This window comes from Balaenoptera musculus, chromosome 10 (genome assembly GCF_009873245.2).
Source record: "Balaenoptera musculus isolate JJ_BM4_2016_0621 chromosome 10, mBalMus1.pri.v3, whole genome shotgun sequence".
Classification (NCBI taxonomy): domain Eukaryota; kingdom Metazoa; phylum Chordata; class Mammalia; order Artiodactyla; family Balaenopteridae; genus Balaenoptera; species Balaenoptera musculus.
This window is the reverse complement of record NC_045794.1, coordinates 49,351,830-49,365,327: the sequence shown is the minus strand read 5'-3', so window position 1 is coordinate 49,365,327 and position 13,498 is coordinate 49,351,830. Positions and strand designations below refer to the sequence as shown.

The 13,498-nt window shown below is 35.9% G+C and overlaps 1 protein-coding gene across 1 annotated transcript in view; it reads left to right on the top strand.

The window, feature by feature from the left end:
- The window catches only part of TAFA2 (TAFA chemokine like family member 2), a 541,137-nt gene extending 535,685 nt beyond the window's left edge, over nt 1–5,452 (top strand). The window contains exon 5 of the mRNA XM_036866341.1: nt 3,361–5,452. Coding sequence (XP_036722236.1) covers nt 3,361–3,372 — 12 coding nt within the window. The 3' untranslated portion in view covers nt 3,373–5,452. The remainder of the gene's footprint in view (nt 1–3,360) is intronic.
- The last annotated feature ends 8,046 nt before the right edge of the window (nt 5,453–13,498 follow it).

Below are 13,498 nucleotides of genomic sequence, written 5' to 3'. Positions count from 1 at the left end.
TGCAGTATTTTACATCTATTGCCCTCAGAACCAGAAGACAGTGAATTCATGGTAGCAAATGCTCTTTCCTATCCTGTAAAAGTGATTTTATTGCAACCTCCTGCTTTTAAGTCACTGAAAACTTGCTGGAAAGCCTCCTTTGAAGGTAAAACTTTTACTAGTTGGCCTCTTCCAAAAGATGGGCTTGAGTGAAAAGAGAGTAATATTTAAGTTCTAAAAATAAGGCAGTGCTTAATTTGATGTACTAAAAGCTTATTTTTAAATGATAGCAAAATTTTTAAATGTTGGATTGTGTAAGTATTGTTTAAGCAACTCTTTCATATCAGGAAGTTCCAGTTTATCATCTATAAAGGGTAAAATGGCAATCATTTTTCCCCCATTAGCATGTCATAATTTAAACATGATTCACTTGGACTTAATGAGCATATAAATCATAAAAGCGTCTTTTGTACTGAATTTTAGACAATAATTTTAAAGTGTTATTTGGACCTTGCATATTAGGTGATGAAAATTGGTGACAATGTACCTGTATTCAGAATCATCTACATGTTTTTAAATCTTTGGCTTTGCCATTTCATTTGGTACAAATCTGGAAGTTGTCAGGGAGAGTGCTGATATATGTTCATATTTATACTTCGTTGAAAAGGGCAAATTACGACTTAGCCTTTGTTTGAATTCCTTAAGTGTAGTCCTCTAACTTGAGTGAATGTCTGTCTGTTAGTGTGATCCTCTCATTCTACTTTTAGTGGTTTTCTTGTTAAACATTTATGCATTGAAAAAAACTGATCCCAACTCTAAAACGTTCATTTTTATAGTACTTCATAGTTGGCAAAGCTAGGTTTTCATAAGTATAATAATTCGATCCTCATAGCAACGCTGTGAGGCTAACAAGATTATCCGCATTTTACACATGGGAAGCTGTAGGGCCCAGAGGTTGTATGACACAGCCAGTGTGATTAGTATTATTGCCACACTGACGTAAATCCAGAGCTCTATGTGCTGAACCACAACAGTCCTCTGATCAAAATCAAATGATTTACAAAAATCATACTGAAAACAAGTTGTCTGTTACTCTTCATCTCATAAAATGTGGATATTTTTAGGATTAATAAACTAGGAAACAAGGAAATAGTGCATGAAGTTGGAGAATAAGGAAAAGCTTTCATTATGTTTCAATCCATGCTTATTTAGACGATCACTTCTTTAAATCATGTTTAAAGTTTGGTTTTCTAGCAATTATTTTAGCTGATAGAAACACAGCATGATAAAAATGTGTATTTATGATATTCTTGAGCATATGGATTGTATAGTTATATGTTTGTGTATACTTATATGTTTCCTCTACTGACATGGAAGAAAGATTTATTACAGATATATAAACCTTTGGTATTATACTGTCAATTTGATGTCTATTTTTAAAATTATGTGAAAATAAAGCTTTAAATATATAAATGGTTGAGAGAATCCCTCCTCAGCTTTATATAAACCAGCAGGATGAAATACCTACCTTGGAATGAAGACGTAAGAATGCGTCCGCCATACCCACCAATAGATTACTTAGAACCTGGGCTTGCAGTGGCTCAAGAGGACGTGTCACTTGCTTTCCTGATGTCATTGCAGTGTGTCCCCCTCCAGTTGCCTGTGTTGAACCTCTCCTGAGGCTAAACCAGTTGTTCTCTTCCTCTTTTTTTCCTGTCATTTCAAGCACTGGTCCCCATATTATGTTTCATAATGATTCCTACTAAGAGAATTTTCAGAAAAGGCAGGTGAATTTTCTCAGCCAGTGGAAATCAGATTGTGTTAAATCAATGTTTGTCAATAAAGTGTATCACAAAAATAACATTTCTGTGTTTTTCACAGTGATCAGCCATCCGCATCAGCAACCTGTAACATCATGTCCATAACACTCTTCACATTTCCTCCCCACCTTCTTCTTACACTGACTCCCAGGCTGGGAGCCCTTCTCACAACTTGTATAAATTGACCATTGAATGGCAGACAAATTGATAATGAAGTTGCTTCCCTATTGAAGATATCCCCCGCTCCCAGAATCTCTAGAGGCCAGCAGACCCTTCACATCTGTGTCTTCCCCCCCACAATTCCATTCCTTCCATAGTTTCTCTGTGCACGGGTATAAGCAGCTACAAATATGCAGACAGAAGCTCCTTCTTTGGGAAGGGTAGCTGACCAACGAGACACAGATATGAAGCCTGCCTCCATGCAGAACCTACCTGTTTGTTTGAATTTTACACCTTCCTTTGGAGACCAGCTATGGCAGAGCAAAGTCTAGAGCTGGCTTTCTTATTTTGTTTAATGTTCCTATTTTTCAGAGTTGACCGAACAACAATAAACAACACAAACAAAAACCAGTCTTCTGGCAAATGTTTCATGAAAAGACAAGTAACTGTGTCATTTAATGAAATAAAACCAAAGTATCCACAATAGTTTTTAAAAACTCACCTTTTGTTACTCACCATTGCTGCAAAAGAACTGTTAGGCAACTCTAAGTACTGTGATATTAAGAGCGTAACTAGAAATTCATTGACACAGCAGAAATCTGTCTCTCTATATCATCTTCCTTCCATATGCATATAGAGATATCTGTGTATGTATCAGGTATTCTAGCTAGCTAGCTATTATTCCTTTTTCCTGCATACAAACATTCTCTGGACTTGAGTAGGTGTGAAAATCCAGTGTGAATCTGCCTCAGTAATTTATAATAGCATTAATAATACTGCTCTAATGAATTTCATGAGAAATTTGGGCACCTTTAAAATTTGGTAAAGGATTGTACTATCATTAATTGTTTTTCTCTCAAAATAATAGGGTTTTTTTGCCTTATGAATAGCTAATTTTCTGAAATACAGTTGAGTCAAATAAGCACTCAACTTTTAAACTACTTCAAGAATGGATTTTATGGAACCAGATCTCAAGGGCTTTCTTGAAGATGGGGTCTGATTGTATTCCTGAGGCCAAAGGCCTTTCTTCACTGACACCTGGCATGATGTGTATGATCTCTGGGTTATTATGTCCACCAAGCCTGTGCAAAGAACAGGGATTCCAGAATCATTCTTCAGATCTGAAAGGGCAAAGATCACCAGTTAAGATCTTCCTGGTCACCGTTGGAGTAATTTGGATAATAGTGCAAGGGGCTCTAAAAGTATTATGAAATAATAGAGAAAATAATTATTATAATAAGCTATAAATACCTAAATATGGTAGTCCTTTAAAATTCAATAATTTATTTGATACAGCAAATACCAGCATTTTGAGTTACATATTCATTTCTAATACTTAATTGTGTAGAGTTTTAAGATGATGGCTGTTATGAAATGATTCTATTTTCTTCTTCTTTTGCAGGTAACCCATTAACAAAGGATAAATCAAGTGATCCTCAAGGCTGATTACATTGAACATCAGCATAGAAACATAACTCATGAGGTGATCTTGAAGGAAAATTTTTATACAGCTCACAAGAGGCACTCTGGAGTCTATTATTTCCAGGGGATTTCATGGCTTGTAATCAGCTTCTTCTTGGAATCAAGACTTTTTAAAAGTCCGACATGAACTTCTCTATCATGAAGATTTCATCAGATTTGAACTGTGTTCAACTTGTATAACTGCACTTGCAAAAAGGATTTGAAGTTACTATCTGAAGAGTTAGCGTTTCCGGATGGTGTCAGAGACACTTACCTTTTGGGCTCTTGGCTCCAAATGTGACTGCTTTTCTTGTTTCTGAAAGTCTCCCAAGTGCACTGGCCTTCTGTCATGGACCTGTTCCTGAGTCCTGTGTTCAGTGGCTAGGACTGCACATGGCTTCAGTGACTTTTCCTTTGAGAACTTCTCCTCTGGCATGGTGTAGACTGAGACAATTTATTTGTATCCTAACCTTGGAGCTCTGAAAGCCTACATGTTTTAACATCTTAAAGTTGCTTTTGTTAAAGGAATGGAAATATATATCCATTGATAATAATTATTGTTGGCAAGTAATAGTTATCTGAATACATCAATCATATAAGAATGTATAGACAAGCTGACATGTTTCCCCAAGGCTAACACACTGCTGCAGCTCTCTGTCAGTTAAATAGGTAGTAGTTAATTAGAACTGAATTACCATTTTCATTATATACTCCTGTTTGGTACCTCTAGAGTACTCTCCCTTTCAGTTTTTTTGTTTTTTGTTTTTTGTTTTAAAGTGGGCTTTTTCTTTCATTTTTATCTTTACTTTTTCCCTTCACAGTGAGCAGTCAAGTATTTAGGTAACCTTCAGTTTCAAAAAACTGCCAGGGATGCATGTGGGTTTTGATTTCTTAGCTTGAAAGTTATTCACTTAGATTTCTTCTAGTATTTTTTTAAACTGTCCTTTCTATCTCATTTTAAAAAGGCTGTCTCTTGCTCTATCCCAATGACTGTTTGAATGCCTATCTGTTTATTCAGTCTGTTGGTAGAATAAATTGTTCTTTTCCTTGGTCTCAATTTTATAAATATTTGCTTACCGTTGTCCCATTCAAACAATTTCTTTAGTCAGTCTTTGTCCACATTTTCATAATACTTTTAACATTTGTGGTTTTCAGTTCTACAGGAAAATCTTATAAATATTTCAAGGCCTTAAACATGTATGTACTTTTTTTTCTAAGTTACTCACAGAATGTATAATTTTATACTACATCTGCTTTGTTTCATTTGTGATGCGGAGGGAGAGAAGAATGGAAATTGCATAACCATTCTGGATATTGTGTAAATGTATAGTTTGAAGGAATGTAAAGGGGGAGGAGCTTCTGTGTTTTACTCATCTTAGACTAATAGGAAGATACTTCAGAAATTGTCCTATTAGAAGTTCCATTATGTTAGAGAAGGTGTGGACATCTTTTGTTTTTTAAAACTCACTGACATGGCCAATTAAGTATATGTTGATTTCCATGATGGAGGCTGACATACAAACCTAAGCTCTCCAGGCTAAGTTGGTAACAACTTTCAAAGACCAATACATTACCCAGAATCTTCTCTCGGCAGAATGACTAAAAGCATAAAATTTGTTAAACATTACATTTGTAAAGTATGCTTTTGATATTGAACTAAAGTAAAGTATACTGCCCCATAAGTTCATGGAATGGAATGACTTTCTCCTTCCATTTTAATTATGCATATACAACTAGATGGCTCTGAGTGAATTTTGCAATGGTTCAAGACTGTCTGAACTCATAAAGAAAGGAGTAACAGTTGTGCTGGAGTTTCTGCATCAGTAATAATATCATTAATTTCTTTGGAACAAAGTGGAAAACTATATTATTTTGGAAATTATGAATTTGTCCTAGGTTTGAAATTATAGATCATGCCTCTCATTTTTTAAACTATGTCCCCTAAAACAACACTGGAAATTCTGTATTATATTCAAGTGTAATACATGCATATCAATAGAAAAAAATAAATGGAATTTCAAATATATTAACTAGATTATCCCCAGTAGATTAATGTTGTGACTCTTCAGAAAAGGTGAATAAAATTGGAATATAAGATGGACTCTTTTTTCATGAGTTACATTCAGAGAATCTGTTTTCCAGTGTTTTATCTTAAAAGCACTTCAGTTACTATCTAGGAAAACCTCTGAGTTTATGGGGAAGCTGACATAAATTCTTCAACCTTCTTTTTATAAAACTCCATGGCAAATCTTGCCATTTACACAAGGTTCCGATATTTGACTGGCTTCTTTGCTAAGAAACAATTGAAATAGATGTATCTACACTTGTGCCACTTGCTCACATCTTGACTATGACAAAATTTTGCTAGCAATATACAAAAATCATTTTATTATAAAAATTGTTGAAAATAATGACTGTTTATCCTTTGAAATTCATTATACAGTGGGCCCTTGAACAACATAGGTTTGAACTGCACAGGTCTACTTATACATGGATTTTTTTCAACATTAAGTACTACAGTACTACACAATCTGAGGTTGGTTCCAGGGATGCAGAACCTTGGGTATGGAGGAACCGCATAGAGGGAGGATGGACTGTAAGTTATACGCAGATTTTCGACTGCATGGAGGGTTAGCTCCCCTGACCCCAGCATTGTTCAAAGGTCAACCGTATATGGAAATGTTAATTAAAACATAAAATATGGCTATGATTTAGCCTTTAAGAATTACTTTAAATAGCTTTTATTTTGAAGTAATTTAAGATTTCCAATAAGTTATGAAAATAGCTCAGAGGACTTCTCTGTATCCTTTTCCCCATTATCGCCCAGTGATAACATCTTACAAAACCAAGAAATTGACATTGGTACAACACTATCCACTCAAATACAGACCTTATTCAGATTTCACTAGTTTCACATGCACTTTGGGTGTGTTTATGTGTGTGTGTATACGATCTTATTCTTTTTAATTAATTTGGTAAACACCTACTTCAGTATGTCATAACATAGAATAGATTATGAGAGTCTATGGGTCAATGAGCGGCTGATTTGTGATGACTTTTTTGAAGTTCTCTATTTATGGAAAAACATCCTATAGCTTTATTTTATTTTTATACATTCTTGTTGCCTTAACACAATGGAAACTTCCGGTTTTAACATCAGACAGTACCGTATAAGATTTCAAATTTGGAATTGGCATTAATGGGTAGGAAGAGGTCTGAGAATCTGCATCTATGGTTGAAATAAAAAGGGAGTTTGGTCCTGTTCTTTATGTCCCTCAGCAAGGCCTGTGCTACTACACAATGCTATACAAGTGGGTTGTGACTTTTGATAATACACAATGGCTAATAGCACGATGATTAAGTGGGACATGATATTTTAAAAATTTTGATCATTTTCTCAATTCATGATCATATATCCATCTGAAAGAGCAACATATGAGAAAATATCAAGTAGTATTTTTCATCATGGAGCCCTTTCTCATTTTGACCCACTTAAGTGGAGAGAATTAGAATGATGGAAGACACAGAGAAGCTGAAAAGTTGGGGAGACACATATTGGGTATCTCCTGTTCCCCTTACCCACATAGAGAACTCATAGTAGAGCATTACTATTTTTATTAAGGTAAGGGTTTGGCTGTCTGCCTGTCTGCCTTCATACCTGCCTTCCTCTCCTTTCTTGTTTTCTTCCTTTCTTCCTTACCCTCCTTCCCTTCCATCTTTCCCTTCCTTCCTTTCCCTCTCTTTTGTTTTATATATAGAATACTTTGAAAAAAGAGTAGAGGTAGCAGATTTTATTCATTGCACTGCGTGATGCTGAAAAGTAGTGTAGACCTCACAATTATCTGGCATCTAATTGACTTATTCCTACTAGGCACAAGCATATTTGGTGAGATCAAACGTTAGCTGAAGTTTAGCCTTTAAAATGGCCTTTAAAATCTATTCAATGGATTTTTTTTTAATGCCCTACATTTGCAGGGCATTCTGCTAACCAATGAAAAGTAGGTACACAGAAGACATAAGTGTTTCATATTTGTTTTGATTTTTTAAAATCTTCATTATATTTCAAATTAATAAATGTTATGCACTATGTCAAACATTTTTCTGGAAGGTTTTATCTGTTATACAAAGTGAACTTTATTCTAGAAGTTATGTGAGCAGGGCACTACAAAGTTTTGTTTCATAGGTTTCAGCAAAAATGTGATGGAAAGTCTTAAAGAAGAGAGACTGTGGGCTTGAAGAGAAGTTAGAGGGGACTAACATAATCCAGGGAAAGTTAATGAGGGCCTGAGCTTGGACTATTACACTGAGGAGAATGTGAAAAAAATAGATATCAACCCTGGTTGTAATTTAAATTACTTGAAGATCTAAAAATTACCCACTCCCAACCCTACTCTCTGAGATTCTCTTAATTGGCTTAGGATTAGAGTCTGGGAACAAGTATTTTTAAAAAATCTCCTTGGGTGATTTAATGTGCATTCTGGGTTAAGAACCACTAATGAAGGGTTTTGCCAAGGTAGAAATGAGAAGTTGGATGGGATGATTGGATGAGTATAAGGGAGATGTGGAAGAGAACTCAAAGCCCTGAGCCTACTAAAATGGGATAATTGAGATTTAGTTAAATATTAGAAAACTCTGAAGGAAAAGCAAGTTGAGTGGCAGGTGGAGACAATGAGTTCATTTTTTAAGCCTAATGAGTTTACAGTGCCAAGGAAACATTCAGAAAGGTCATGTTAGATAAGAACTGAACTGGCTTTATTGGATTTGTAATTAGACAATGTTGGTCTTGGAAAGAGCAGTTTTAGTGAAGTGCTTATTGTAGAGTTGAGATTTCAGTGGGTTGGAGAGTGAATGAGAGACGTGAAAGTGGAAAATAGCACATGTAGACTTCTATTTCACAGGGGAATAAAAAGGAAAAGTAGGGTAGTGGTTATGCAGGGGAGGCAGAATTGAAAGAGTGTATTTTTCTTAATATGGAAGAAATTAGATTATGTTCATCTATACCATAAGGGAGGGAGGGAGAGGACGAGAGGTGTGTTAAGAACCTAGGAGTGAAAATATAAAGGAAAGTTGAATGTAGGGGTGTTCTATCTAGATGGAAAGAAAGATTAAATGTATGAGGAATAAGCGGGATCAAATCCCATAGAAATTCTAAGGGGATGTGAACAGTGAAGAGGCAAGTGGTGTTTAGTTCTTTGGTAACCTTCAACAGAGCAGTGTCAGTAGTTAGCCCAGGAGTTGGAAAACAATCATTGAAGTTGATTAGCACATGGGTGAGTGTCAGCTTGTCCCTGGGCTGCTTAGACTTAGGAAGTTAATAACTCCAAGATCATAAATAGATAAATGAGAGAGAAATTAACTAAGTCTCAGTATCCTTATTCATGAAATGAAGATATCTACCTCACAGGATTTGTTGTGAAGAATCAATGAGTTAATACATGTAAAGTGCTCAGCACATTATCTTGTACATAGTATTTACTCAATCGTGGTTCTTTCATTGTGAAAGATGTCCAAGTTCCATTTGTTCTGCAGTGGTGTAAAATCAAGTTGGTAGAAAATAATAAAATTATATATGATGTGGAAGGGTTTGGGGCTGGCTGGTACAAATGATAAATAGAAAAGGAAGATGTAGTGACATTACATTTAAATCATTTTTTTTTCCTGGAATTAAGTGGCCATAAGGAAGGTAAAAGAGTAACCTTAGTGGAAGATTAAGTGAAAATATTTTTTCTTATGGGAGAAGCCAGAATGGTTTATAGGACAGAAAGGTTTATAGGTTTATACGGCAAGGAGGCAGTAGGGAAGGAGAAACTGATAAAGGGAGGAATGGATTAATATCCTGGAGGAAGGAGAAACAGGTGGAGTTGGGAATGTTAAGCAGAAGGGTTAGTGTGAGAGGAATAATGTTTCTTTTGTCAGATAAGTAAAAAAAAAAAAGATGGATGAAGCTGGAGACAAATTTAGATGTGAGGCCAAGGAAAATAATGCTAGGAGCCTCTAGGCTGAAGGAATGGCATATACAGGTGTTAAATAGATAAGGTTCATCTGCTGAGTGTACAAGGGACAAAATTCAGTTTGGAATCTCCAAGGAGAGTAGAAAATATTTCAAGTAAACCTTGGTGTTTCTAGATGCTGAGAGCTCAAAAGACAATAAAGTCACAATATAGGACATTTAATTCATAGAGACATGTGACTTTTCCATCAGTGCAGTCTGGACAAAGGAAGGGTGAAAATGAATAGTTGGGATCAACTTTGGATGAAGATAGGCAACGTAAAAAAAAATGGCTAGCATCTCTTGAGCTTACTCTGTACCAAGAGGTCTTTCTAAGCAATTTAAGTGTATTATTTAAACTTATCTGAGACCTATATTATGGATATTACCATTCTCTAATAAGAAAACTGGGGCATGGAGTGTTTAAGCAACAGTGTCACATAATAGCAAGTGGTTAAGCCAGGATTTTAACCTCTGTAGTAGTAACTAGTAGGGTGTTAGTTTATATGCCATTGAAAAAGTGTATCATGGGGCTATAGGAAAATTCATAGGGCAAGTAAAATAAAAAGGAATGATGTTTGTAAATCTAGGGAGGGTCAGAGAGACTTGAAATAAATTTGAAAGTGGAGAACGGTTTTATTAGGGATGAGTAATAATTAGGACAAATATTTTTATGTTCCTACTATGTGCCAAGAACTATGTTAGATGCAGTGACTAAAATGTAAGTTTCACCTTCTATCACTCCTTCTGGGAGTGATAATAAACTGAATTTTTAGTAACTGAACTTAAGAATCTTCAGATAAATTCCTCAAAACACTGTGTTTGCATACAGCAGCACTCGAGAGAAAGAGAAGTGGCTCCAAGTAAAATGTGGAAATGAAGAGCAGGGAAAATACAGTGCTCCAAAAAGAAGCCTATCATTTTGATGAAGGTAGTCTATATTAATGATGAGGAACCTCAGTAATGCCTGAATATGTTTCAGAAGAAAGAATTCTACACATAGTTTGCATTCTACGTTAAGGGTTTATGTTTGACTTTTAATTGGAAGTGAAGTTCCCTGTTATTGTGTCTACTCGTAAGACATCAAGGGAAGATTTGTTAGAGTGATGTATCAATTACCCACTGCTGTGTAATATATAACTCCCAAACACAGCAGCATAAAAGGGTAACCCTCAATTACCCCTCCCAAGTCTAGAGGTCAGCTGGGAAGTTCTGCTGGTCTTGGCTGGGCTCACACTTGTATCTGTGGGGATCTGTGTTTGGGCAGGCAATGCTGAGTCTGTCTGGACTTCCTCCCATGTGTTGGGGGTATCTGGCCATAAGATGGTCTAGGATGATCTTAGCTAAAACAACTGGGCTACTTCCAAGTGGAAGTTTGGCTTGTTCTCATGGCAGAGGAGGCAAGGTTCTGCGACAGTGAAGATAGGCTTACACTCAGAACTGGTACGGGTTCACTCTGACTACATTTTTATGGCTAAAGCCAGTTACAAAGCTAATCTGGTGGTGGAGAAAGAGACTCCACTTCTTAATGAAAGTTGCTGTAAAGTCACGTTGTAAGTTTAGATACAGGAAAGGATGAAGAATTGGGGCCATGTTTTCAGTCACCTCTAGTGGCTTCATGCTAGTTTTACTCCCCTCCAAGACAAACTTTGCTTGCTTATATGCATCACCTTTTCAATCCTAATGTGATTTTGATACACATCAACTTTAAATTCTTCAATGGCTCCCCACTGTCCTGATATGAAACCTATACTCTGTGTCAGACATCAATGGCATTCCACTTTCTTGCCCCTGCCTACTTCTTTCTGCCCCCTATTCCTGTACTGCTAATCCTGTTACACCCAAGTCCTTGTATGTACTTCTTAAAACAACCTCTGCTCATCCTAACACCTCTTTTGTCTCTCAGGCTAGACTCTCCCTTTAACTTCCCCCAGCCTTTCCCAGTCAGCTCTTTCTCATCTGTAAGTTTAAATTATCAAATTCTGTTGATTAACATTTCCACCATAAAATTAAGTGGACGAAAATTAAGATATCATAAGAGTACTATTGGTAAAATAATTTTTTAACAAAGTCTTCCTACAAGAAACTCTCAAGAAGGACTTAATTCACGGTAGGTGGTATTAAATAGTTAATCTCAGTTATACATTTTTTCAGTTGATATCTTGTAGTTTGAACTGAAAACATTTTACATAGACCTTTTTTAAATTGATTGTGAGGTAATTATCTGTAATCCATTTTCAAGGCCTCTATTTTTTTGTAAAATGATAAAAGACGGAAAAAAAATAAGTACTTTCCTTCACAGTGGGTGCCTCGTCCAAGTCTCCCGATTCCCCAACAAGCCAGCATAGATACCTGTTCTCCACACTCCCACTGCTTTCCTTCATAATGCTTACTTGTTTGCTGTCTAACTAACTTCTGCAATCCTAGTCCTTTCCTCTTAGAATTCGCATTGTGCAACAATGTCTGGGATGCAGCAGGCAGCCAAAACATTGCTTATTAAATGAATCATTGCATAATTTAATATACACTACCTAGGCACACTTAGTAGTAACTGAGTTTGCTTCTTGTTGATTGACTAACTTGTTCCTAAACTCAGAAATGCTGAGTATCAGCTGTTAAGAAAGATTCTGGCAAATGGAGCGTGATTGTGATTTGCAGTGCAAATGTCATGTTAATCTTTGTTGGTTTTCTGGCTGATAGTTAAATCTCTTGTACTATGCATCAAAAATGTCACAGCTAAACAATCTGAGGGTTTAAATGGCTCCTCATAATTTCCATGCTGCTAACTGGCAGAAAAATAATCACTGTTGTCAGTCTTGGCTGGAGAATTCTCATGGAAAATATTTCTTTTTTAAATTGAAGGCATTAGGAAACACTCAAGTTATAATTTAAACGTTGTTTATTCTGGAGTACATGGACAATCTATTGCTATTTCATTGTCAGTCATTCCAAATATATTACTAAAAAGTCACCAGGATTAGTCATATTTTCACCTTCAATGCTTTTTATTAATTTATTCTATGCTAATTTTTACAAAGATGATTTTAGATATTTTTGAACCCTGTGGTATTTCATTATGACAACTAATGATGCATGTTGCCAACATCTCTAAACACTAACAGAAGCTTAAATATTTTGTTGGCTTAATTGCTTCTGGTAGCATTGTAATGACATAGTGTGAAACTCATTTCACCCTCCTCATTTCACCTCTAGCCAAACATTAGGCCACTTTTGTCTTGTGATTCTTATTTAGTTTTAAAAAGTTAAAATGGCCCATTTTCTCTTTTAAAGGACTCATTATTGGAACCAGTTTCAAAGAGAACCATGTGGCAGTTGTGAAAGGGAAGGTATGAGATATCTCAGCGTCCTTTACAGGTTTACTAAGAAAGAATACTTGAGAATGTATTACAGATAATTACTTCACAAGGAGCTTTTAAAAATCGAATTACCAGATTTCTAATTTAAATGAAAAAAATGGAAAAAAAAAAAGTTCCAGAATCACTTCAGTGCAGTGTGCTATATTGCAGAATATCAAGTGCATCTTGGGAGTTTAACTGTGGGAGGACTTTGTAATAGCACTGTCTCCCTATAACAGGACTCCACAGATAGCATTATGATGAATCTCCTGTATGTGTTCATTTAATTTCAGGGGTTGCTGCACTAAATAATAAACCAAATTTGAGAGCTTGAATCCGGATGTATCTTGTCACTTTCTCTCCCCGTCAGTTCAATCAAATGTCATTCTATTCAACTGAATATAGACAGGGTGAATTTCAAGTAAAAGAAAATTCAACCAGAGTGACAGATTTTCTCTTAAAGTTACTTTTGTTTGATTTCATCTTCTTTTCTTTGCTGTGAAACCACAAAATGAAATGGAAATCAGGATGTCAATTCTTCTGCTCCTTGCTGTTTCTAACTTGTGCTTTTGGATCAGTAAAACTAGCTGCTTCATACATGCCTCATGTGGTCATACAGGTTGGGCACTGCACAAATCCAAGGAGAACCACTGACCTACGCCACTATGTGAATGTCAGTCCCTTGAGTTGTGCAGTGTCCATCATGCACAACTGTAAGCAGAAGCTTTACTGGA